This window comes from Tachyglossus aculeatus, chromosome X1 (assembly GCF_015852505.1).
Source record: "Tachyglossus aculeatus isolate mTacAcu1 chromosome X1, mTacAcu1.pri, whole genome shotgun sequence".
NCBI lineage: Eukaryota > Metazoa > Chordata > Mammalia > Monotremata > Tachyglossidae > Tachyglossus > Tachyglossus aculeatus.
The window spans coordinates 36,837,326-36,863,284 of record NC_052101.1 but is presented as its reverse complement, the minus strand read 5'-3'; the positions used below and the strand labels follow the sequence as shown (position 1 = coordinate 36,863,284).

At 49.6% G+C, this 25,959-nt stretch overlaps 1 protein-coding gene across 2 annotated transcripts in view; it reads right to left on the bottom strand.

Annotated features, from left to right (window-relative positions):
- Window positions 1-25,959, bottom strand: part of FAT2 (FAT atypical cadherin 2) — a 105,954-nt gene that overhangs the window by 46,048 nt on the left and 33,947 nt on the right. For both annotated transcript variants that reach the window (XM_038772090.1, XM_038772089.1), the window contains exons 2-9: window positions 20,393-23,657; window positions 18,297-18,611; window positions 8,739-8,797; window positions 7,789-8,100; window positions 6,738-6,948; window positions 5,469-5,608; window positions 1,368-1,646; window positions 677-890 (exon numbers count right to left, since the gene is read on the bottom strand). In XM_038772090.1, coding sequence (XP_038628018.1) covers window positions 677-890; window positions 1,368-1,646; window positions 5,469-5,608; window positions 6,738-6,948; window positions 7,789-8,100; window positions 8,739-8,797; window positions 18,297-18,611; window positions 20,393-23,636 — 4,774 coding nt within the window. In that variant the 5' untranslated portion in view covers window positions 23,637-23,657. The remainder of the gene's footprint in view (window positions 1-676; window positions 891-1,367; window positions 1,647-5,468; window positions 5,609-6,737; window positions 6,949-7,788; window positions 8,101-8,738; window positions 8,798-18,296; window positions 18,612-20,392; window positions 23,658-25,959) is intronic.

The following is a 25,959-nucleotide window of genomic DNA, read 5'->3' as shown; positions in this document are numbered from 1 at the left end:
AATCCCGCTGGTTCTCCGCCACTTGTCCACTGCTCTGGGCCTCTGTTACCACATCTGTAAAATGGGGGTAGGATACCTGTTTTCCTTCTCCCTTAGACTGTGAGCCCCTGGGAGGGTCGGGGCAGTGTTCAATCTGCCTATACGGCATCTCCTCCAGTGTTTTGTACTGTACTTGGCACATAGTAAGCACTTAACAAGTACCATGATGTTGATGATTACTACCCCAGTGCTTAGAATATAGCTTGCACTAGTAAAGGCTTAACAAATGCCACAGTTATTATTATTATTATTCAATTGTAGGGTAGTGTCAGCTTAATTCTCCTATAGTGAGAGGCAGGTGCACGAGTCAAGAATCTGGGAAAGCATGGCACTTAACACAGGCCTCTATGGCCCCTGGCAATAAACTGGAACACTTATTTAATAAGTTAGCAAAGTACATCATAAGTCAGTCAATTGGGAAGCGAGTAAATGATACCAGTAATTGAATGAGCTGGTAAACTCATTCATTGTACCACTGTACCAACTCTGGTGGCCAGAGTTATGGAGGATCCTCTTCCCCACAAGCCCAGCGGGAATTCTGATCTGGGAATCTCCCCGTTGCCCCCATCACCCCAGGCCCAGGGGATCCTGGAGAGGCACACTTTGGGAGATGCAAGAATTCCCAGAGATATCTCACCCGCCTGAATGGAGTAGTGGACTTGAGCACTACTGAGTCCATGGTCTTCAACCAGGGCTCGGACTTGCAGCACCTCTGTGCCCGGGGCCGCCGAGTCCAGGGTGGTGGCTTCATAGTGGAGGTTGGCGAAGTGGGGTGGGTGGGTGTAGGAGTCCTCCACTCGGACGGTCACCCACACAAAGTTCCTCTTGATGGGCACTTCCTGGTCCCGCACCTGGGAGAGCGGCGGGGAGAGCACACAGGTGGGTCAGCACAAGGGCAGGGTGCGGAGTGTGTATGGGCATGCCTATGAGTGTGCACGTGCACACACACACAGAGAAGTAAGCACGGTAATGACATTTATGGAGTGCCCAGTTGGCAAAAAGCCCTGCAGTCCCCCCCCGCCCCACCCATATAATTCTATTTATTCAGAATAATTCTATTTATTCTGACAGTTTTGACGCCTGTCTACATGTTTTGTTTTGTTGTCTGACTCCCCTTTCTAGACTGTGAGCCTGTTGTTGGGAAGGGACTGTCTCTATATGTTACCGACTTGTACTTCCCAAGCGCTTAGTACAGTGCTCTGCACACAGTAAGCGCTCAATAAATACAACTGAATGAATGAATGAATGAATGAATGGTGCATGTCATCAGATGCCCACGGTCCCCCCGGTTTTGTGTGATTCCCGCTCTGAGCTGGGCTCTGACTCACCATGATGGTCAGTATGTGCTGGGACGGTCCAGAATCCAAGTCCAGCTTCCCCACGGTCACCAGGGTGCCGCTGACGGGGTCAAGCTGGAAAAGCCTGGTGCTCTGAGGGTCAGCGCTCCCGTGCAGGGTATAGATCAGACCTTTCCCCTTGTCCTTGTCGGTGGCACTGACCCGGACGATCTCCACCCCAGGGGGGGTGTCTTGGGGAACTTTCACCTCGTACTGGTCCTCCAGGAACTGGGGGCGGTACTGATTGATGCTAATCACGTGGATGTAGGTCTGAAGGAAGGGAGAGAAGGAGATGGACCATCGCCTGCAGACTTGGGCTCTCAGTCTACTGAGCTGCGATTAGACCAACATCATCATCAATGGTGTTTATTGAGTGCTTTCCATGAGCAGAACCCTACACTGAGTGCTTGGGGGAATATAACACAAAGAGTTACCAGACACGTTCCATGCCCACAGTGAGCTTACAGACTAGAGGAGTTTACAGTCTAGAGGACCACACAGTCAGCCAGTCAATTGTATTTATTGACGGACAATGAATACGATTGACTGACACACAGTAGGAAAGGTGGAGTGGGAGCATGGAGAGGTTTCCTCTACTCCCAGCCCCTTCTTGTGAGCTCTAGACTTTAAGCTCCTCGTGAGCAGGGAATGTGTCTACCCATTATACCATGCTTTCCTAAGTGCTTAGTACAGTGCTCTGCACACTATAAGCACTCAATAAATACCATTGGTTGATTGATTTATTGACTGAACTTCACAGGTCATCTCTTTTGTGTCACCCAAGGAGTGTAGAACCATCAGTCAGCAACAAAGGGACTTGGCTGGGAGCAGCAGTTCTGAAGTGGTAGTGGAAAGGGCACAAACTGGGGAAACTAGAAATAATAATAATAATGACATTTATTAAGTGCTTACTATGTGCAAAGCACTGTTCTAAGCGCTGGGGAGGTTACAAGGTGATCAGGTTGTCCCCTGGGGGGCTCACAGTCTTCATCCCTATTTTACAGATGAGGTCACTGAGGCACAGAGAAGTGAAGTGACTTGCCCAAAGTCACACAGCTGACAATTGGCAGAGCCAGGATTTGAACCCATGACCTCTGACTCCACAGCCCATGCTCATTCCACTGAGCCATGCTGCTTCTCAAATGAAGAAATGAATTGGGTAAGGCCTCCTGGAGGAGGTGGGATTTCAGAGAGGCTAGGAAGAACATAATGCTAATAATGATGGTGTTTGTTAAGCACTTACTATGTGCCAGGCACTGTACTAAGCGCTGGGGTGGATACAAGCAAATCAAGTTGGACACAGTCCCTATCCCATGTGGGGCTCACAGGCTCAATCCCCATTTTTCAGATGAGGTGACTGAGGCACAGAGAAGTGAAGTGACTTGCCCAGGGCAGATAAGTGGCAGAGCTGGGATTAGAACCCATGACCTTCTGATTCCTAGGCCTGTACTCCATCAACTACGCCATGCTGCCATAAAGTGATGATCTTTTCAACAGCCTTCTACATCTACTAGGGTCACTTCCTCATGAGTCCAGCCATCCAATCATTCAGGGTGAGTAGCTCCACCCATTCCATGTTTTTCTGCTTCCGTTATTTTTGTTCTTGTATGACATTTTCTGCCTTTCTGCTTCTGCCACTTATGCTTTATGTATCTCTGTACCTTTGTGAACATTCATTCATTCATTCAATCATATTTATTGAGCGCTTACTGTGTGCGGAGCACTGTACTAAGCCCTTGGGAAGTACAATTCTTCAACAAATAGAGACAATTCCTGCCCACAACAGCCTCACAGTCTAGAAGGGGAGAGACACACATGTTGTGTCAATCCTGTCTCTCCCACTCGACTATAAACTCCCCCAGGGCAGGGACCCTTGTCTTGTTCTCCCTCCTTTAAGAGCCACAACGACTAGTCAGGACTCAGTGCCCAGGGAGTGGTCAATTCACAAGCAGACTATTAACTGTTGCCCCTCTGGCAGTACAAGGGAGTTTCCAGCCACGGCCCAAGGCTATGTCGCGGCTTTGGATTCCAGCTCTTTGAGTCACAGTGACTGTATGGGTTATGGGCTTTCTGCTTTTTCTTTCTCCCCTTGGGGCAAATGACAGAGGGAAAGTGGGTAATGATGATGCCCAATGGGTGGTGATGAAGGAAGTCCTCCCCTGTCAGTGAGGCAGCGATTTGGTCACTGGAGCCAATTCATCTGAGCACACCCAGATTCCCTGAGAAATGGTGGTGAGAGGGACAAGGCAGGGAGCGACTCCTTTTGGAAGAATGTGAGGCCAATGGTTGGTGGGTGGTGGCGGGGTGGGGGGAGCAGGGAGTCCATGGCCCAAGAAGCAGAAAACCTGGAGGCTTGAAGAGCAGGCTGAAGCAGGGCCCTGGTGAAGCAGATAACTTACACAAAATAACCACCATTTGCTCACCTGGGCTTTGGGAAGCTCAGCAGCTTGGCTCCCCCTCCGCTCAACACCCCCAAACTTCCATCTGCCCCCTAAGGGGCAACCAGCCTGAACACGCCAAATGGCTGCTCAGTGCCTCTTACCAATCCCTACTGAATCACACTCTATTTACTTGTGAGCCTCAGGGCCTGCCCCTGGGCACAGTGGGCCAGGACAGTTCTCCCGGAGCACGGCTTCAGAGCTGGTTTTGCCTCACGGGCTTGAGGTGAAGCCAAGTCTTCCGAGAAACTGGGTGGGTGTGAGGCCGTGGGAACGCAAACCTTGGGAGCCGTTAGGTAAAACCCAGGCTCACTGAAACCGCTTGGTCTGAACAGTGGTTCAGCATTCGTGGATAGCTGGGGAAAGACAGACTGGTTGGGTTACGGCTGGATGGAGATCGAGGGCACAGTGCCTTCACCTTACTTCAGGCTGCTCACTCGCTCGCTGCCTAGGTCAAAAACCCTGTCTGGAAAATTCAGACCCCAGTATAAGTATTTGCCACCATTATCCAGATATTTCAGGTTACCCAACACCCCGCTGCCTGCTTCGATTGGAAGCAATGAAAGGGCAGGGAAGGTGCCTGTTTAATTCACTTTGAACACAGTGCCCAATACCCTGCTACATACACCCGAGTTTTAACTCTGCATTTGGTGTGTGAGAGCAAACATGGGGGAGTGGGCGGGGAGAGAGGGAGAAAGGGAATATAAAAAGCCAGGGAAAAGTCATCTTTCCAAAGACTCAGGGAAGGTGCCAGGACCTCAGAGATGAAGCCAGGGATATGGAGGCACAGCCAGAGAGATGTGGCCAGGGACCTAAAGACACACTTAGTGTTGCATCCTAAGAATGCCCAAAGGCAGATCCCTAAGTGAAGGCAAATTTAAAGACAGGGGAGAGAAAGGAGAGGGAAGCACAGACTTCAAATGGAGCGATGAGGGAGAGAAAGCGTACCCAGGAAAAGTGTGGTCTACTCGAAAGAACGAAGGACTGGCTGGGAGTCAGGAGACCCAAGTTCTAGTCCCTGCTCCTTCTCCTGCCTGCTATGTGACCTAGGATAAATCACTTAACTTCTCTGACTGTTTCCTCATCTGAAAAACGGGAATAAATTACCTGTACTCCCTCCTTTCTTAGACTATGTGCCCCACTCGAGAGAGGACCAAAACCAATCTGATTACCTTGTACATTGTACCTACCTCAGTACTTAGCAAAATGCTTGGCACCTAGTAAGCACTTAATAAATACCATAATCATCATTATTGTTATTTTAAATGCTTGTTATTCTTGATTATTATTATTGTTACTGTTATTAGAAGAGAATGACCTAGTGGCTAGAGCATGGATCTGGGAATCAGAAAGACCAGGGTTCTAATTCCAACTTCAACAGTTGTCTGTGTGTGACCTTGGGCAAGTCACTTCACTTCTCTGTGCCTCAGTTACCACATCTGTAAAATGGGTACAAAGACTGTGAGCCCCATGCAGGACAGGGACTGTGTCCAACCTAATTAGTATGTATCTACCCCAGCTCTTAAAACAGTGCTTGGCACATAAGCGCTGAACAAATACCATCATTATTAAGAGAAACCTAGAGAGACAGCGAGGTGATGAAGGGGGGTGGGAGGGAAGACAGGATCAGGTCCCCTGAGTGGGGGCCTCTTACCTGAGTGGAGATGACACTGGACCCATCTGTAACTTGAACTGTCAGGTTATAGCTCGATCTCTTCCTGGCATCCAGGCGCCTTGCTATGGCTATGCTGCCCGTGGTCTTTTCAATGTCAAAGTCCATGTCCTCATCACCATCTGGTTGGCAAAATTAGCACAAAAGGAACCTGACAAGCTCAGGTCAGGAGGGGCAAGGGCTGATCTGCTAAACAACCCCCAGCTCTCCCTCAGAACTTCAAAATCAAACTTAAGTTTGGCCGGAAGGGGAGAAGAAAAGGGAGGGCAGAAATGAATTATGACATTTTGAAGTAAGTACTTATCTTGAATGCTAAAAGGCCTTCTCTTTCCAAGAGTTCAGAAAGTAGCCAGTCCCAGAGGAAAGGACAGAAGTAGCCTGCCACCACCACAAAACTTAAAACCTGGGGAAGGCTGTGTTGGCTACTGCTGAACCAGCTAATGAGCCTGAAATTCTGCTCCTCTAGTTGCAGAACCCTACTGCTTTTTGTTTTTATTTTGTGCTTTATTGTTTCAATCACTCCTTATGTTTAGAACAGTGCTTTGCACATAGTAAGCACTTAATAAATGACATTATTATTATTATTATTATGATGTGTCTGCCACCAGTCTCCTCTCCCACTTACATTCTTAGACTGCGAGCCCTTGAAGGTAGGGACCATGTATTTCAGACAAAAATGGGGAGAGACATCCCCCTCTAGACTGTAAACACGTTGTGGGAGGGGAACATGTCTACTAACTGTTATACTGTACTCTCTCAAGTGCTTAGTACAATGCTCTGCACACAGTAAGTGTTCAATAAATACGATTGCTTAATTGATTCTAAAGAGTGAGGAGGGTGTGAGCAGGTAGTCGAGAGTGGGAGAAATGAGAGCAAGGTACAGTGAGTTGGTCAGGTTGAGAGTAATTAAGAGTGAGAGTGGATAAGCAGGAAGGAGAGAGCAGATTAAAGTTTACAGGCTTGAGAGATGAGGAAGACGGAGGCATTGCCAACTGTGATGGGAAAGTTAGGTGGATGGGAAGTAGCATGGACTACTGGAAAGAGCACAGGCTGGGAGTCAAAGGACCTGGGTTCTAATCCCAGATCTGTCATGGGTATGTTGTGTGACCTTGAGCAAGTCATTTAACTTCTCTATGTCTCAGTTACCTCATATGTAAAATGGGGATTAAATCCTGCTCCCTCCTACTTAGAACATGAGCCCCACATGCAAGAGATGCTCCCCCAGCCCCTGGAGCCCCAGCCCAGCCTCACCTGAGATGTTGAACCAGAGCAGGCCAGACCGGACCTCGGTGCTGATGACTCCCACCATGTGGTTCACGGGATCTGTCTCCATGACGGCAAAATTGAAGTGGGGCTCGTCGAAAGCCAGGAGCTCTGAGGAGGGGCTGGGCAAGGGGATCCACTCGATGTGCAGTCGGACACTGGAGGAGAGCGGGGGCCGCCCGCCGTCTGTGGCCTTGACCTGCCGAGGGAGCAGAAGTTGCTGCTGAGAACTCGTGGTGGTAACAGCAATAGTAGTAGTCGTAGCAGTAAGCTTGTTGTAGGCAGGGAATGTGTCTGTTATTGTTATATTGTACTCTTCCAAGCACTTAGTATAGTGCTCTGCACACAGTAAGTGCTAAGTAAATATGACTGACTGAATAGTAGTAGTGGTGGTGGTAATAGTAGCAGTAATAGTGATAGTAGTATTATCAGTAGTAATGATTAAGTAAAAGCTTCACTTGGAGACACAGAGGCAAAATAGAAAGCAGAACCAGGCAATAGAAATGTTAAGTGCAATTCAACACGGGACAACCGTTCTGTGGGCCCAATGTGGCCAGTACGGTGGGTCCCTCATTGGCCTTTCCAGACACACACACACACACACACACACACTCTCAGATGAACTTCCCTGTCAGTGATATCTTCAAATACACACCACACATGCACGCCTATATACATATTTAATAACGGTGGTTGTTAAGTGCTTACTCTGTGCTGAGTACTAAGACCTGGGAGAAGTTAAACTCAAGGGGTTCACAATCTCAGAATAAGGGCAGGGAGAGTGAGGTGACATTAGAAAATGGGTGAAGCAATAAAAACGCACAAACAATATAAAAGAAAAGGACAATGACATGTACAAAATGGATTACGGCATAGCAGTTAGGAGAGCCGAGTTTGGGTCTCCTTGTCTAGAGAGGCAGGAGTGCTAGATGGACTTGGAGCCAGCCTTTAAACAAGTAGTTTTAGGTTCAAGTCCTGATCTAACCTCAGGATGACCCGAGTCATTTGACCACACTGCATCAGAATTTTAGTGTTTTACCGTCAGGATGTTGTATTCTCCAATGGGGAAGACCTGGCTGGAATAGACCACGCCCGTGGTTGGGTGGATGCTGAAGTTCCCCTTGTCGTTCTCCTCGAGGCTGTAAATGATCTGGCCGTTCGGCCCCTCATCCCGATCTGAGGCCACCAGCCTGTACAACGGCTCGAGGACTCTCCCGCTTGACCTCTCGGGGAGGCGGACTTTGAAGAGCTTATGGGAGAAAGCTGGATGGTTGTCGTTGACATCTAGGACTTGGATCACCACTCTGGAGGTGGATTGCAGGCCTGGCTCGCCGTTGTCCATCACGGCTACCTGGAAACAGGGAGTGAGGACAGAAATCCCCTGGCTATTGGAAATTGGTACAAAAAGCAGCATGTTTATCCTGTAAAATGACCAAACTGGTAATACTTGTATCCGACCCCAGAGAATGCAATATGCCCAGCTTCAAGAAGTGAATTTTCTAATGAATATTTGCTCATTCCAAAGAGGGAGGTACACCTCAGGGAGCCTGCCCAGAAGGGAAACACATATCATCCATAGCAGGTTGAGGAAACCATAGCCCAGAGTCCAGGAGAGCAGAGGAAGGAGAAGGCAAGGGAATGGGTGAGAGGACACACTGCTTAAGCCCGGGCAGGGAGGATTGATGATTGGTGGGCAGACTGGAGAGGGAGAGGGGCAGTGTGTTAGGAGGCAGCAGCTGGCCTCCCACCAGTTCCAGGCCCCTGCCTCCCTTCGACAGATCGTCCATCCGCTGAACCACCTGCTTGTGGCTTGAATCTGGGGAAACCTGGACCACTGCTGCAGGTTTCCCGGACCTGCCTTGGTGGGAGGAGCCTGTGGGGCATGGCTCTCCACCTCTATGTTCCAGCTTACTCAAGCCCAGACTACCAATCAAGGGACTTAACACTTAGAAATACAGAAAATGTAAATACCCCTTGGTCATTACCTACCTCTAGGATGTGTTCAGCCTTGTTTTCCCGATCCAGCTGCCGGGAAGTGGAGAGCAGACCTAGCGAGGGAAAAGATGGAGGAACAGTTAGCTCCAGATGCTGGGCCCCACAGGGTTACTTGGGGGTGTTTCTCAGAGAAAGTGGCACCAGGGTCCATTCATCCTGGATGTGGGGAAGACAGGGAAAGGGAAATGGAGGCGGTGCTGAGGGCAAAGGCTGTTTGCCAATGGTCCCGCTTCCAGACCTGGTTCCACCTGCCATCACCAATCCCTAGCTTGCCAAGTTAAATAAACTGAGTCCTTCAGCAGACTGGGAGGAGAAGGTGAAAGTATGGGGGCCTGCTGAGGAAGTCTTGATTTCTGCCCCATTCCCCACCAGCCAGTGGGAGTGGGGGGTGTCCGGGCCCTTCATCCGCTTGGGGCCCCAAGCCAATTCCAGTTTTAGTCCAGAAGCCTCAGTGTCAGGGAGACCCCACATTCCACACAGTAAGTGCTCAATAAATATGAGTGAATGAATGAATGAAGTTGGAGCCCCAGACTCTGCCCCTCTTCCCACTCTCCTTCCTACCTCCAGGCCCCACCCTGCACTCTTATCCACACACAGGTGGCTAATCCCCCAGCCCAGCCTAGATCAGCCCATCCCAGCTCAGCTCAGGCCAGCCCCTGGACCCTGAGCACGGCTGACGGGAGCCCAGATGGCAAGCATACCCCACACCCTCAGTGTCAGACAGGTCTGGGGCTTGGGCCCGAGTCCAACAAGGAAAGTGGGTCCCATTCCTGGGAACACCCTGGGAAGACCCTGACCCCTGGGATCCATCCAAAGCCCCCAATGTCCCCAGGGCCTTCTAGGCTAGGGATGGAATGGGGTAAACCAGAACTATGCAGATCACCTCTACTCTGACCCTACCACCCCAGGGTGACGCTGGAGCTGAACAGGTGGGCTCATGGAATAGGTGGAGAGGGCCTAGGCCCTCCCAGCTTTCTTCAAAGTGTCGGCTCCCCGAGGGGCCAGAAAAATGAACTGATGGAGCTGGAGCAGATCCAGGTATCTGGGAATTTCAGAAGCACACACAACTCTCTGGCTAGGCTGGTCAGCAGAGGTCAGTTCGGAAGTGGTGCAGAAGGCCCCTTGCTTCCTGACACCTCCTCACACTCTCCCACCCACTAGGGGAAATGGTTCAATGTACAGGCCGGCTCTTTCAGTCTGCCCCACATCTCAAAAATAAGCTTCAGGCAACAGATGAAACCTTGGGAACCAGAGAATGCCCTTGAAATTGATGGAGAAAAAATGATAGTCAGATCTATGAGGTGGTGGGTATACGCTAGGTCACTGCTTGTGATCCCTTCCAACTCTGGGATGCTAAATTTGCAGACGTCTTTCTGCTGGGGAAAATTAGTAAATGTCAATCAAAGCTGGTGATATCCCGTGATTATGCTCAGCAGGACTGGTCCCCACTCCTGCATGGGGCCAAATCAAAGCATGGGAGGTACCCCAAACCAAATCTTATCCCTTCCCCCATCTTCAGAGCCCTGCTGAGGTCTGGTTCCCCCTTACAGGCTTCCCCAAACCTCTCCCACCCCTGTGAAGGTCCCAAGGAGGGTAGTGTTTTTTTTTTATTAATGGTATCTGTTAAGTACTTACTATGTGCCAGGCAGTATACAAAGTGCTGAGGTAGATACAAGCTAATCAGATTGGACACAGTCCATGTTCCACATGCGACTCACAGTCTTAACCCCCATTTTACAGACGAGGTAACCAAGGCACAGAGAAGGTAAGTGACTTGTCCAAGGTCACGCAGCAGACAAGTGGCAGAGCTGGGATTAGAACTCCGGTCCGCTTGACTCCCAAGCCTGTGCTCTATCCACTGGACCACACTGTTTCCCAGGGCATCTTGAGGCAGTATGCCTCACGTCTAATAATTAAGGAGGCTCTGGTTCCATAGCACCAATCACTGACTGGGGCCTGGGCAGGCCAGTACATCTCAGGGCAGGCCAATACATCTCTGGACAGGCAGTTAGGTGTCTGAACTCTGTCCCTCCCACTGACATGAAAGAGAGGACCAATCCCCATCTCACTAAATGGGTACCACACTGCCACCACTACAGCCAACTCCTGACACTTCTGATGTTGGGAATGGACACTTGGAGTCCGAATCACCTCCAAACCTCATTTTAACCAACAGTTTTGGCCTTTGTTCTCCTTTCCCATAGCTCCTTTTAACCCCAGCTGCTAACAGCTGGTGCTAGTTTTAAGCCCTGCCTGGCTTCTGGTGAACTGTAAAATGAAAAGTTCAAACAATGAAATGGGTCAAAGGGGTAGCCAGAGGGAGAACCACCTGCTTGAATAATTCTCAGACTGGATAATTAGCCTCTGAGAGTTGAATGCATCACTCTTATGATCTATTCTGCCAAGTTACCTAGAGATGTGGGGAAAAGAACCTGTCTTCCTAATTCATTTTGGTGATTGGGCTGACTCTCATCGCTTTCCAAATGCCAGTGGCAGCAGGGAAAATTCAGTAGGTGTTTCATGATGCCAAGCAGCTGCTGCTGCTTCTCTTTGTTTTTCCTTGGATTAGATGGATGTGTACTCGATTGTCATCAACACACTTGAAAAACACTTATTTGGTGTATCTCAAACCCTAAAAAGGCATCTCAATTAAACCTAACAAGATGAGCTGCTACGGCATGTGGTTAGGTTTTATGGATTCTGGCATCTGAGAAGCAACTGAAGGGAAGCATGAAAGTTTAGAATCAACAACAACAAGGCCTAATGGGAGAAAAAGCATGGCCTAGTGGAAAGAGCACAGGCTTGGAAGTTGGAGGACCTGGGTTCTAATTCTGGCTTGCCAATTGTCTGCTGTGTAATCTTGGGCAAGTCAGTTACCTACTTTGTGCCTCAGTTCCATCATCTGTAAAGTGGGGATTCAGGATCTATCCTCTCTGTAAGCCCCTTGTAGGGCAGATACTGTGTCTGATCTGATTGTACTATATCTATCCCAGTACTTAGTACAGTGCTTGGCACATAGTAAGCACTTAACACATACCTTTATCATTATCTTTAAATGAGTGTCTGAAGGTCTAAATGGGTGCTTGTGATTGCACCTCTTGGTGAAATGGATGTTTCTTAGTGCGTGTATGTGTGTGCATGCGTGTGATGGGGCATGCTGTATTAGGATTGTGAAAGATTCTGTTTTTGTTTTTAACGGTATTTGTTAAGTGCTTACTATGTGCCAGGCACTGTACTAAGCACTAGAGTAGATACAAGCTAATCAGGTTGGATACAGTTCCCACCCCACATTGGGCTTATAGTCTTGATGCCATTTAACAGATGAGGTAACAGTCACGGAGAAGTTAAGTGACTTGCCCGAGGTTACAGCAGACATATGGCAGAGCCACAATTAGAGCCCAGGTCCTCTCTCAGGCCCGTGCTCAGGCCAACCTACTTCAGTGACGGGGGAAAGAAGGAAAGTCACTGCCTCTCCAGAAAGTTAAATTCTGACACCAGAAACACATCTCCAGTGCTGGCCAAGACGCTCCAATTTGGGACTGGAAACAAGCCTGGTTCTACTATGGAGATGGCTTTGAAAAGAAGGGGCAGTCTCCCTGGCACATTGGGAGAATGGCTTGGAAGGTGGGACAGGCTGTTTCATGTCTTCCTGTCAGGGTGGTGGGATGGGGGCCCCTCTAGTTCTTCACAAGCTCACCCCTCCCCTGGTAGTAGTAACAGTATTTATTGAGCACCTCCTGAGTGCAGTGCATTGTTCTAAGTGGGAAAATGTGCAGGTGCACAACTAGATGGGGGTGGAGGGTGGGGAGGGGGACCAGGAGAGATAAGAGCATGAGGAAGCCAGGACATGGGCAGACCAAAGTTAGTGAGACTGGAGCCAGGAGAAGATGGGAGCTGGAAAAGCTGGGAGAGAGAAAAGATCAGGAATTAGGGGAATCAGGAGCCAGGTGAGATTGAAGCCTGGGAGACATGGAGCTGAGGTGAGCCAGGGGCATGGCAGAGGTAGGGGGAGTCTGGAGCTAGGGTTGAGCAGGTTGACATGTTTGGAAGCAGCACTGGTATATATTTCTTTGATGCCCTCATCTACTCCTAGTTCCAGTGCTCAAAGTAAAATCTTGGTGTCCATAGGCAGAAGACACTGTTTCCTCATTCTGAGGCCCTGCTGATTGCACTCTCTATCTCCATCTACAGTTGACCGCATCAGTTCATCTCCATCCCCTGTTCCTCATGGTAATAATAATAATGATGGCATTTATTAAGCGCTTCCTATGTGCCAAGCACTGTTCTAAGCACTGGAGTAGATACAAGGTAATCAGGTTGTCCCACATGGGGGTTCACAGTCTTCATCCCCATTTTACAGATGAGGGAACTGAGGCCCAGAGAAGTGAAGTGACTTGCCCAAAGTCACACAGCTGACAATTGGCGGAGCTGGGATTTGAACTCATGACCTCTGACTTCAAAGCCTGGGCTCGTTCCCCTGAGCCACGCTGCTTCTCTATTGATGAACAGTATGGCCTAGGGGAAAGAGGACAGGTCTGCGAGTCAGAGGATCTGGGTTTGAATTCCTTGGGCAAGTCATATCACTTCTCTGTGCCTCAGTTACCTCACCTTTAAAATGGAGAGTAAATCCTCCCACATCTGACAAGCTGTGAGCCCCTCATGGGACAGGGACTATATCACACCTGAGTAGTTTGTATCTACCCCAGTGCTTAATACAGTGCTTGGCACAGAGTAAGCTCTTAACAAGTACCATAGACAGCCATAAACACTAGGCTGCCTGGTCCCAGTTGTGCAGGCTGGGCTCAGGCTAATCGGAGGGTCCCTGTGCCCTGACTCATAGTATGGATGCTGGAGAGGGTCTTGCTTCCCAAGAGGTGTGGTGAGATCTCTTGGGGCAAAGATTAAGGTGTGGGATGAAGGTCAGTGGTTGGCTCTACAATGTCTATCCTGGATCTTTCCCCTCTCCAGGACTCCGGGTCTGGAAGCCCAGAGAAAGTGTCCTGGGTCTCAGGAAAGTTGCCTGGAGCCAGGGAGGCCAGAGAGTGTTCCAGCCCTGGGCTGGATTCAGTGGGAATCCTCTCTAGGCTGTAAATTCATTGTGGGCAGAGAATCTACCAACTCTGTTATATTGTACTCTTCCAAGCGATTAGTACAGTGCTCTGTACACAGTAAGCACTCAATAAATATGACTGACTGATTCATTGATTGACTGGAAGGGAAACAGCAAAGGAGCCACTGAGCTCCAGAATACACCTTCTTTCCATGAGATAGGAGTAAAATCCCCCTGACATCTAGTGTTAACTTTTTACTCCAAGTTCTTCTCCTTATGGGATTGATTCCCTCTCTTCTCTTCCCTCATTCCCCTAGCCTTAGAATAAATGGTATCTCACCCCACCCACCCAATAGGATTTCCTGACTTTGGTGGGGTGCTGCTTTTTGAAGAGCTCTGCCAGGGGATCTGAAGCTCTGAGTGATTTGAGAATTAATGGTTAATTACTATAACTCCCCAGCAGAACTGGGCTTTTGTGCCCTTGCCAAGATACCCGAACTTGTGCCCAGGAGTTTCACAAAGAAATGGCGTCAAAGGGATGAAGTAAGGGAGGCAGCCGGAGCAGAAAACAGAAGAGACCCAAGACCCCCACCTCTGGTGCTGACATGAGGGCTCATTTTTAACAGGAGAGGAGCTGTGACCCTCAGCCCAAGGCATGTCCTAAATGATCCAGGACATTGTCTCTTCCCGAAAAGGAAGGGTGCCTCAAAATGTGGCTTTCAGACATGTTCTGGGAATCCCACAGGATTTTCATTTTCCCTTAATGGAAACAAGGGGACGAATGGAAGATGAAAAATCCTCAGGGGATCTGGCAACCATAGGTGAGGGTGAGAAGGGGGGCTGGGTTAGTTGCACCACTTTCTGGATGCTTCCTACTTGGTCAATGTCCCACCCCTGGGCCCCAGGCAAGGAACAGAACCCCCTATGCCAGCAAGAGAGAGCCAGGGGAAAGAGAGCCAGAAAGCTTTGAACAGTGAGTGGGAAACACTAAAGATGCCCCCCCACACACTCACGCTCCCAAATGCATCTTGGCCATTGTCAGAGGAAGGAGGGGAAAAGGGGAAGAAAAAGTCTTGTCGAAACAAGTTCGGCCACATTAACAGTACATTGTTTGAAGCAAACAAAGCCAAACCTGAACCTCCTCTGGGAGAAGCTGGGCTGGTTCAGAGGGCTGGACTCTTGCCCAGCCAAAGTGACATTGGACTCTACACAGTTAAAAGAGAGGGAGGAAAGGAGACCGGATGGGGAACTGAGCTGTCTGTGCAAGATGCTACCAAAAACCTGGCAGGTTTCCCCGAAATCTCCTCTTGACACTCCCACATATTCCCCGCTCTTTCTTCCTACCTTTCCGTTTCTTCTTTCTCATGTTTTCTCCTGTCCATTCCTGTTCCTGTTCCCCTCCAGCCCCGTTTTCCTCCCTCTCTGTCCCCTGACACTTTTCCATTCTCTCTCCCTTGCCCCACCCTACTCTTTAAACCTCCTCTCCTGTTCCCAAGTCATTCTTGCTTGGGTCAATCTGAGCAGCCTGACCCCGGATCCATTATCAGGCAGAAGCAGCGTGGCTTAGTGGCTGGAGCACGGGCTTGGGAGTCAGAAGGATGTGGGTTCTAATCCCAGCTCTACCACATGTCTGCTGTGTGACCTTGGGCAAGTTACTGAACTTCTCTGGGCCTCAGTTCCCTCATCTGTCAATGGGGATTAAGAGTCTGAGCTCCATGTGGGACAGGGACTGTGTCCTACTTGATTAATTTTTATCCACCCCAGCACTTAGAACAGTGTTTGACTCACAGTAATCCTTTAACAAGTATCATAATCATTAATGATTATCAGGTGCTTATCTAATCAGCAGCATGGTTTAGTGGAAAGAGCCTGGGCTTGGGACTCAGAGGTTGTGGGTTCTAATCCCAGCTCCACCACTTATCAACTGTGTGACTTTGGGCAAGTCACTTAACTTCTCTGTGCCTCCATTCCATCATCTGTAAAATGGGGATTAACACTGTGAGCCCCACGTGGGACAACCTGATTACCTTGTATCCCCCTCAGTGGCACATAGTAAGAGCTTAACAAATACCAACATTATTATTATTATCATTATTATTATTATTGTTATCCAGATCCACAGAATACTAGAATTCCCAGCTGGAAGGCACCTCAAGAGGTCAACTAGTTCATGCCCCTGCCTCCAAGAGAGGATGAGAGTACCACCATCACCACCATTTAGACACCAAAGTTGCTTGCCCTAAGAAGGCTGGATTCTGGGTCAGAGAGTTAGGTGATCCAGGAGCAATTAGCTCTAGAGGCTCAGCAGTCCTTAGAGAACAAGAACTGCTCCCCTGAAAACTGGAGGTTATTTTGGCCTGAAAGTTAAACTCCTTTCAGTAGAAAACCAACTCTTTTCAGACTTGGAAAAGGAGAAACTCCTCCAGCTCAAAGAAAGCACTATGAAACACGGCACATTTGTGCATATCCCCTCTAGACTGTAAGCTCGATGTGGGCAGTTGTCTACCAACCCTGGTGTACTGTATTCTCACAAGTGCTTAGTACAGTGCTCTGCACACAGTAAACCCACAATAAATACCATTGATGATAATGACAAAACACTGTGGCTTATCCTCAACGAGGAAGGACTATGTAGGGGCATATATGTGTGTTGTGGGGGAAATGCAAGGATATATGAATAAATGAGTTTCACAAACACTTGTGTATATGAAGATGTGCATACCTGCTGCAGGCAAGGATATGATATGTGTAAGCCACAATTCAACTTTTATATTTTCAGCATCTGTGGCATCACCAGGATTCTAGGGTTCTCTTCCTGTCCTAGACAAAGTAACTCACCCAGCAAGCTTTCCACCCTCCACTCAATGCCACAGCCTTCTCTCTCCGTCTCCCACTCCCAACCCCTCAGTAGGAGGATGTCGGAATTCCCCAATCCCACCAGGAAAACAGTGGAGTTGTTTTTGCTGTGGAGCAGAAGAGAATCAAACCAGGCTTCATCCTGAGCCTTGAGACCCGACATTGGTAGAGAGGATGGCATCCTTTCACCAGGGCGTAAGGGGAAGTTCTCACCACAGCAGTGGTCTGCACACAGTAAGTGCTCAATAAATACTAATGATTGATTCTCACCACTGCTACTTCCCCACTTCAGGCTGCCCACCTGCAAGAAGGGCACACGACAGTAGTCTCTCTCCCCTTTCCACCTCCCTTGCACCCCTTGGATCTGTTCCCTCATATCTCTACTTTAGATGAAAGAAGGGCAATGTGGGGGTGAGAGGAAGTGGGCATTTCTGCTCTCCTATGACTATGTCAAACTCTCTAATCATTTCAGTGCAGTGTTTACAGTCAACAGAGAGAGGCTTTGGAGGGAGCTGAGAAGATCTGATCCTTAAGCCCAAGAGGAAACCTTTCCTATTCTACTCCATAAGGTATCACTGACTCAGAGGCTATGGGCAAGAGAGGGGGGTCTGATAGAGCTGGGAGATGAAGCCAGGGAGTCTTCCCTGATTAATGGAGGACCAAAGAAGAATTGTAGGCTCCCCTCTGCTGAAGGATTTGGAGACAAATTGCTTAACTCTGTGTCTCAATGAGAACCACCGAGTACTAGGACAATCTCCTTAGGGGACTTCTTGCCTCAAGCCTTCAACTCTTCAATCTCTCTTTAGTTTGTCCTATATAAAGCAGCACATAACCTTTTCAAATTCCATTCTGAACACATCACTCATCCACTCCTCTCCTCAAAACCTCCCAGAGGCTATCGCATAAAATAAAAATCCTTTCCATTGCTTCAGTCAGCTGCCTTCCCTTTTCTTATCCACTCTGTCCTCCCGCTCCATTCCAATTAATCAATCAATGGCATATACTGAGTGCTTACTATGTGCAGAGCACTGTACTAAGTGCTTGTGCTCCTTGCTCAACTGAACCTCGCCCATTACAACTCTCATTTCCAATTCATTGCCCAGGCCTCTCTCCTGGCCACTGAACTCCCTCCCTGTTCTGCCAAACTACAAAGCCTCAAAGCCCTCCTAAAATTCCTCCTCCTCCAAGAGGTATTCTTTGATGAATCCTCCATGTTCCTAGTCTGCCCTCCCCTTCAGCCACTTAAGCACTCACACAAATATCAATTCATTTGCTATTTAATGGCTTTCTAGTATTTCTTCAAATTCTGTACCTATTTCCCTACTGTTTTCTCTTTTGCTCATATGGCAGTCTGCTCCCCCATGTTCCCCTCGATTACAGATTGCTTTCTTGTATTTATTCATCTTCCAAACGGCTTCTCTTACTCTTTTCTTTTTTGCACATCTGGCAATCTGCTCCTCCTTGTTCCCTCGATTAGCTCTTCAAGTGGCGGGACTGTGTCTTTTACTGAGTCCTAAGGGCATACAGCAGTGCTCTGACTAACGTAGACATTAAATAAATGTCACTGCTGGTTTATGGGGGCAAAGGATCTTTCAGGACCTGGTGGCAATGGCAGAGAAGAGGCTGGCTGGGGTCTGTGTCCTTACCTGTAACTGGGTCGATGGCGAAGTTGCCACGCTGGTTTCCACTGATGATATGGAAGGTCAGTTTGCCTTTGGAGCTGGAGTCTTGGTCCCAGGCATCCAGCTGCAGGACGGAGGTATTCAGGGGTGCATCCTCACGGACTGAGGGGTAGAAGACGGGTCGTGACATCTGCGGAGGATTGTCATTGACGTCAGTGACTTCGATGAAAACTTCAGTCACCGCGGAGAGGGGGACCGAGCCGAGGTCAACTGCCAACACTGTCAGCCAGTAATGCGGGGTGCGCTCCCGATCCAGGGGCCCTGCGGTCCGGATTGTCCCTGGAACACAACCAAAGAGACCCCGTCCAAGTAGCAGAGGATAATGCGGTGACAGGATCAGGCATGACAACAGATTGGTAAATTTGTAGCCCCTTCAACACTGCTCATGCCCCTCCCACCAGCTTTGTTGATGACTAGTTACTGAGGGCTGGATCCCTATGCCACTGGGTTGCCCAATTTACAAGAGCATCTCCTTTTCCTATTGCCCTAGCTACCACCGCCATTCATTCATTCATTCATTCGTACTTATTGAGCGCTTACTATGTGCAGAGCACTGTACTAAGCACTTGGAAAGTACAATTCAGCAACAGATAGACAATCCCTACCCAACAATGGGCCCCCAACACTAGGCCCAGAAAAAGCAAGCATCTGACTATATCAACATCCCCAGGGCTCCTGACACACATTTCCACAAGCACTGGAAACTCTGAAGCCCATGTCCTATTTTCAGGGCTGGGCTTAAAACACATCTCCCATTGTAGTTCATAACACGTGTTCTCTTGATCGTTCCCAAATGGATTATATACTTTGTGGGGTATTTGAAAGACATATTTAAGCTCTTAAATGCTGAAGATATGCCGTCTCATGCTCTCCATTAGATTGTAAACTCCTTGAGGACAGGGATTGTGATTACTAACTCAACTGTACTCTCCCAAATGCTTAGAACAGAGCTCTGCACACAGTTAAGTGCTCTATAAACACAGCTGATTGATTGATTTCTCTGCAGTCAGTAGAGCAATCGAAAATACCACTGATTGATGACTGACCATTTACTATAGTCCATCCTGTGTTGTTCTCTCCCTCCCTTTCTTCTTTCCCACCCCCCTCCATCCTCTTTCCCTCCCTCAGGGTTCTGCCTCTTCTCTTTGCCCACCTGGGGTCAGGAATGCGATGATTTACAGAGGCAGATTGTGCTATTCTCACAGGCCCCTGGAGTTGATAAAAACCCATTTGAGGTTCAATTTAGCTCTCTCTCTCTTTCTTTCTTTTTAATGGTACTTGTTAAGTGCTTTCTATGAGAAGCAGCGTGGCTCAGTGGAAAGAGCATGGGCTTTGGAGTCAGAGGTCATGGGTTCAAATCCCGGCTCTGCCAACTGTCAGCTGTGTGACTTTGGGCAAGTCTCTTAACTTCTCTGTGCCTCAGTTACCTCATCTGTAAAATGGGGATTAAGACTGTGAGCCCCCCGTGGGACAACCTGATCACCCTGTAACCTCCCCAGTGCTTAGAACAGTGCTTTGCACAACATAAGCGCTTAATAAATGCCATTATTATTATTATTATTACTATGTGCCAAGCACTGTACTAACCACTGGGATAGGTGCAAGCTAATCAGGTGGGGCACAGTCCACATGGGGCTTACAGTCTTAATCCCCATTTTACAGACGAAGTAACTGAGGCACAGAGAAGTTAAGTGATTTGCTCAAGATCACAAAGCAGACAAGTGGCAGAGCTGGGATTAGAACCCAGGTCCTCTGACTCCCAGGCCACAGGAAGTACAGGGTATTTTGGGGCCAATGAGGAGAACTTCCCAAACTCCAGGACTTTCAGTCTTGCAGCTTGAAGCAGGTCCACTGGGACTCCCCAAAGCCTATGCTCTAGCTCTAAAATTAGAAGCCCAGGGACTCCCGGGGCCTCCTCCGTGACTTTCATCATCATGTCCAGGGGTCTGGTGTGGCCATTTTTCTCCCAGTGGCAGCAGGGTCCTAGCAGCCATCTCTGTTTTGCCTTCTTGGGGTCACCTTTGCCCTCCATTCCCACGGACCCCACAGAGCCCTCGTACCCGTTTCACGGTCGACGCTGAAGGTGGCCAGGCCGGTGCCCTCTCGGAGGAAGTACCGCAGTTCTCCGTCTCTGCCCGGGTCAGGGTCCTGGGCGGCAGTGGTCATGACCAATGTGCCTCGGGGACTGTTCTCCTGCACGGAGCCTCTGGACACGAAGGAGGCAAACTGAGGAGGGTGCAGGTTTTCATTCACATCCAGAACGGACACTTCCACATAGCAGGTGGAAGAGCGGGAGAGGGGTTTCCCACCATCACTGGCCTCCACTGTCAGATTGTACAGGGCCCTCATCTCGAAGTTCAGTTCCCTCTCTAGGGTCACGGCACCTGTCCACCTGTCCACCTGGAAGGTCCCCTGAGCGTTATCCACCAGGGTGTACTTCACCTCCCCCGCAGGGCCGGCATCTGGGTCAAAGGCCTCCAGGAACAGGATGAGGGTCCCAAGGGGCACATCTTCGGGGACCTTCAATTGGTTCAGCTGCGGGATGCACCGTGGAGAGTTGTCGTTGACGTCTTCCAACGTCACCACCACGTCTGTGACCGAAAACAACAGGGGGTCCACGGTGGGCTGGTCTCGAGCCTCCACCGTCAGCACATAGCGGGGCCAAGACTCCCGATCCAGCGACCCCGTGACCACCAGCTCCCCGGTGACAGCGTGAACAGAGAACTTGTCGCTGGGTGTCAGGAGGGCATATCTGACCTTGCCATTGTCTTCCTTGTCGGCATCATCCGCACTCAGCCGCATGACAGTGGTCCCTGGTTGGGTGTCTTCAGGAATCCCCACCCGGTACCCACCCGGGGGAAACCTGGGCACGTTGTCATTGGCATCCCCCACATTCACTGTCAGCTGCTTCCAAGAAGACTTCTGTGGGATGCCCAGGTCATACACCGTCACGTTGAGGACATAAAAACTGGCGGCCTCGTGGTCCAGTGGAGCAACAACTCTGAGCAGACCAGTCTCCAGGTCGATATCAAAGCAGCCTGCCTCATTCCCTTCGGCCAGACTGTAGACCAGCATGCCGTTGAACCCTGAGTCACCGTCAGTGGCCGCGAGGTGAGCAATGGTGCTGTTGACAGGGACATTCTCCATGACGTCTATGCTGCGGGGGAAGCCTTCTTCAAACTGAGGCCCGTGGCGGTTGATCTGGTACACGCTGAGGGAGATGTACTCTTCGGAGTTCGCTTCCTGCACCTGAGACCGGATGGAGTGAATGATGGTCTCCGTCAGGTGCCGGAGCACCCCGGTTTCCTCACACTGCATGAGGACCGGAGAGCCTGGAGCAGCCACGGTCACATTCAAGGTGGTGGGCAGAGCATTGTGTTCCCCATCAGAGGCTGTAATTTGCAGAGAGAAGTGAGGCCGAGCACCAGCAGGCCCCTGGAGGGTGCGTCTGAGAGTAATCACCCCAGAGAAATGGTTCAGGTCAAAATACTGCAACTCATTACCAGACACGATTTCGTACTTGAGGCTCTGAAGCTCGTCTCTATCGATGGCCGACATGGTGGCCACCTGTTCTCCCACGTGCAAGTCCCGGGGGATGGTCCCACTACAGTTGGCCTTCTCAAACATGGGAGAATTGTCATTCAGGTTGTTGAGCATGAGGGAGACGGAGACTTCGGTCTCCTGGCGAAAGGGCGAGCCCCAGTCTGAAGCCCAGACCTGAAAGTGGTAGAGTCTTTGCATGAGCTCATAATCCATGGCCTTGGAAGTGGAAATGATCCCTGAGTAGGGGTCTACGGAGAATGGAACTGATTTCGGATGGGCGATGGAGTAGGTGACGAAACCGTTCTCACCGTTGTCGTCATCCGTGGCTGTCACGGTCAGGACGCTGGTACCGGGAGGGATGTTTTCATCAAAGGTCCCATGATAGGAAGACTGGGAGAACAACGGGGAGTGATTGTTACAGTCAACAATGTCCACAAAGACGGTGGTGGAGGTCTGTCCGGGAGAGGTACCAATAGTAAGTTTATAGTGGGACCGCTCGTGAAAGTCCAGTGGCTTAGTGGTGGTGATCAGTCCCGTGTGGGCATTGAGGTGGAACCCCGTGATGTCTGAGGTGGGTTGCAAAACATACCTCAGGTTGGGAAAAACCGGAGAAACGCTCACCATCACGACGCGGCTTCCGGGAGGGGAGAACTCGCTGAGGTGCACTCGGTAGACATCCTGATCAAACCGTGCTGAGATGAGCTTGGAAGGGGGGAAGTGGACCCTTTGGATCTGGGAATACAGAGGGGGTCTGCTCCTGTCTCTGGCTCGGAGACTGAGGTTGAATCCCAAGGAATGCTCCATCCAGTTAATCTCCCTGACTGACACCACAGTGAACTTATCGCTCCCGACGGCCGGCTCGACGACCCGGAAATGCTTCCCCTGGTCACCGTCCACGATGTCCACGGCACTAACCTCGGCGTCTCCAGCCTCCACTACCAAAGTGGCATAGGAAAGGTCAGAGTCTGTCACCGTTACCAACGTAATGGCCGGCGGCTTCCTGAGGGCCACCTCCACTTGGACGACGAGGCTAGCTAGGTTGCCGAAGCCGTTGCCTTCTGCGATCTTCCTCATCCGGTCCACGGCCAGAACCCGCAGCTCATGCTTGCCCCTGTGGACGGCACTGAGCTTCCCGGTGACGGTTACCGCCCCACTGGTGGGGTGGACGGCAAAGAGCTCCGACCGCGGGTTAAAGGCATAGTAGAAGCCGGCATTCTGACCCAGGTCAGCGTCGGTAGTGCTGACGGTGCAGATGGTTCTTTTGGGAGGTGTGTTGTCGGGGATGGTGACTCTGTAGGAAGGTGGGGAGAAGAGCGGCTTCAAATCGTTCCTATCCAAGATCTGGACTCTGACGTGAGTCGAAGCCTCAAGCTCTGAGGTTTTCTCCGTGGCTTGAATGAGGAGCGTGTAACTCTCTTTAACCTCCCGGTTCAGTATGGCCGTGTTGCCGCTCTTCGTCCTTATCCTCAAAAAGCAGAAGTCCCCCACTACGTGTTCCTCAGTTTTAAAGATGCTAGCGGGGTCTCCTGAGGCGATGCGGTACCTCACTGCCCACTGGGGGTTTGCCAGGTAGATGCCCATTTTGACGTAACTCTCCACGTAGGTCTTGGGCGCTGAGTTCTCATAGATGGAGGCGTTGTACACAAGGTGGGTGAAGTGGAGAGGCGGGGAGCTGGTCTCCCCTTGGTCCCCCTCACAGGGCGGGTACCAGAGCAGGACCAGGGCAAAGGCCAACACGCACTTCTGGGTGGCGACGTCCATTATCAGGGACTGCCTGAGACTCTGAGGGACAACAGAAACAGAAGGGTCAGTGAGGAAATCCAGGATATCTAACAGTGATTATGATAGCATCTACTGACTGCTTCCTTTGTGCTCTATTCGAGGGTTGATACAAGACAATCAGATCAGATCCAGTCTCCATTCCATCTGGGACTAAGAGGAATTTTCATACCCATTTTACAGATGAGGAAACTGAGGCGCAGAGGGGTTAAGTGACTTGTCCATGGTTACCCAGCAGGTCAGTGGCAAGACTGAGATTAGTATCCAGGTCTCCTGACTCTTAGACTTCTGACTTCTCCCCTGGGCGGCCATGGACCTCCTCCAGGTATCTGCCACCTCCCAACACAGCCCTCGGGGCCCTTGACATCCTCCTCCACAGGGTCTCCCCGGGATCCAGCACCTGCTCTCTTCCACGTCACCGGGGAACCTCCAATCCAATCTGCCTCCCACCACCCTGGTGGGACAGAGGAAAACAGCCACAGCATGGTGCCGCCTCCTCAGGAGGACCGTGTCTGCTGCTGCCGGAGCATTCACTGTGGCCGCGGGTGTGATTGTGGACTCTGAGCTGAGAGGAGCCTGAAATCTGCTCCTCTGGCTTCAGTGTCCTACAGAGGTTTTATTTTCATTTTTATGTTGTCTTAGTGATGAGTTTCGTCTCTCTTTATGCACCTGTAATCAGTTCCCCCCCTCTTTTTATTTTCAGACTGTGAGATCCCTGAGGGACAGACACAGCGTCTAATTCTCACCTGTGTATTCTTTCCCAGGGCTTAGTACAGTGCTCTACAATCACTCAATGATATTTACTGAGTGCTTACTGTGTTCAGAGCACTGTTATAAGCACTTGGGGGAACACAACAGAGTTGGTAGACACACTCCCTTGCCCACAATGAGCTTACAGTCTAGAAGGGGAGACAACCATTAACAATAGATAATTGTTATATATAGTATATTATGTTTCTATATGTTATATATATATATATGTTATCTGTTTATACACACACATACACACACACAGTGCTTACTCTGCACCATGTAGGTGCTTAATAAATACTATTGCTATTACTCTTTCCACTAGTTCAAGCTGGCTCTGGGAGATAATTGGGTCCCGGAAGTGTGACAGAGGAAAAGAACTGTAAAACAGACATAAAATGGATTCACCATTTGTCACGGCAGGACCTTCTGTCTTCAACCGTTTCAATCCTCTAACAATCACCTAGAGCTGATACTTTCTCTCTTCTCCCAGGCTTAAGGCCAAGGCTGGGAGGTCCAAGGTTTCCATGTCAATATCCTAGCCTCCTTGGTCTGGAAGGGATTTCCATAGGACATTTATTGAAGCCTAGCTTCAGGTAGGACAGCACCGAAATGAGATGGCAGGGTGTTCATCTGTTTCATTGTTTTTTCTGGTAGCTCTCAACCTCCCATTCACTAATAATAACAATAGTGGTGCATGCTACAGGCCAAATGCTGTGCTAAGCATTAGGGTAAGTACAAGATAATTAGATTGGTCACAGTCTCTGCACACCTGGGCCTCACAGTCAAAGTGGGAGGGAAAACAGTTATTGAATTTCCATTTTACACATGAGGAAGTAAAGTGGTCATGCAGCAGGCGAGTGGTAGAGCAAGGATTGAAACCCAGGTCCTCTGAATCCCAAGTCTCTGCTCTTTCCCTCTGCTTCTCACTAATATTGTTGCCATCAGAGGCCTGGGGAGGGAATCTCTCTAAGGCATAACTCCAGAGGATATTGTAAAGTAGACCAATTCAAAAAACAGAAAATCACTCCAGTTAGTTATTAAAATGAAGCAGGCGAGAGGCACTTTTTATTGGTTTTTGAGTGTGAGAAAGGGATATCTGAAATTGGGTTACTCAGAGGTGTGTAGGTTTCCTAAAGGAGTCCCAGACCAGGTTTCCTGTTTTAAATCTGCTCTGCTTGCCAGTTATTGGGTGCCTTCTTAATTAAAACAAGAAAGACTTGTTTTTCCAGCCTCCACTCTGTCTTCAAAGGCTTGGGAGAGTTAAAACTTTCAGGGGAACAGACGAGACACTGATTCCGAACTTTCTCTTATGCTGGCCTGGCTGACACTTCAAGGCTTCAGAGCTGAGAGCTCCATGTGCCCTGTTCTCTCTGCCCCTCATTTATTCCCAAAGGCTCAGCATCTGACCTTGTTCTCTCTGCTCCTAATTTTTCTGGAAGGTTCAGCATCTGGCCTTCTAATTGAGCATAGCTGCACTGACAAGGATCCTGCTAACAATAATAAAGATAATGATTGTGGAATTTGTTAAGTGCTTACTAAGTGTCAAGCACTG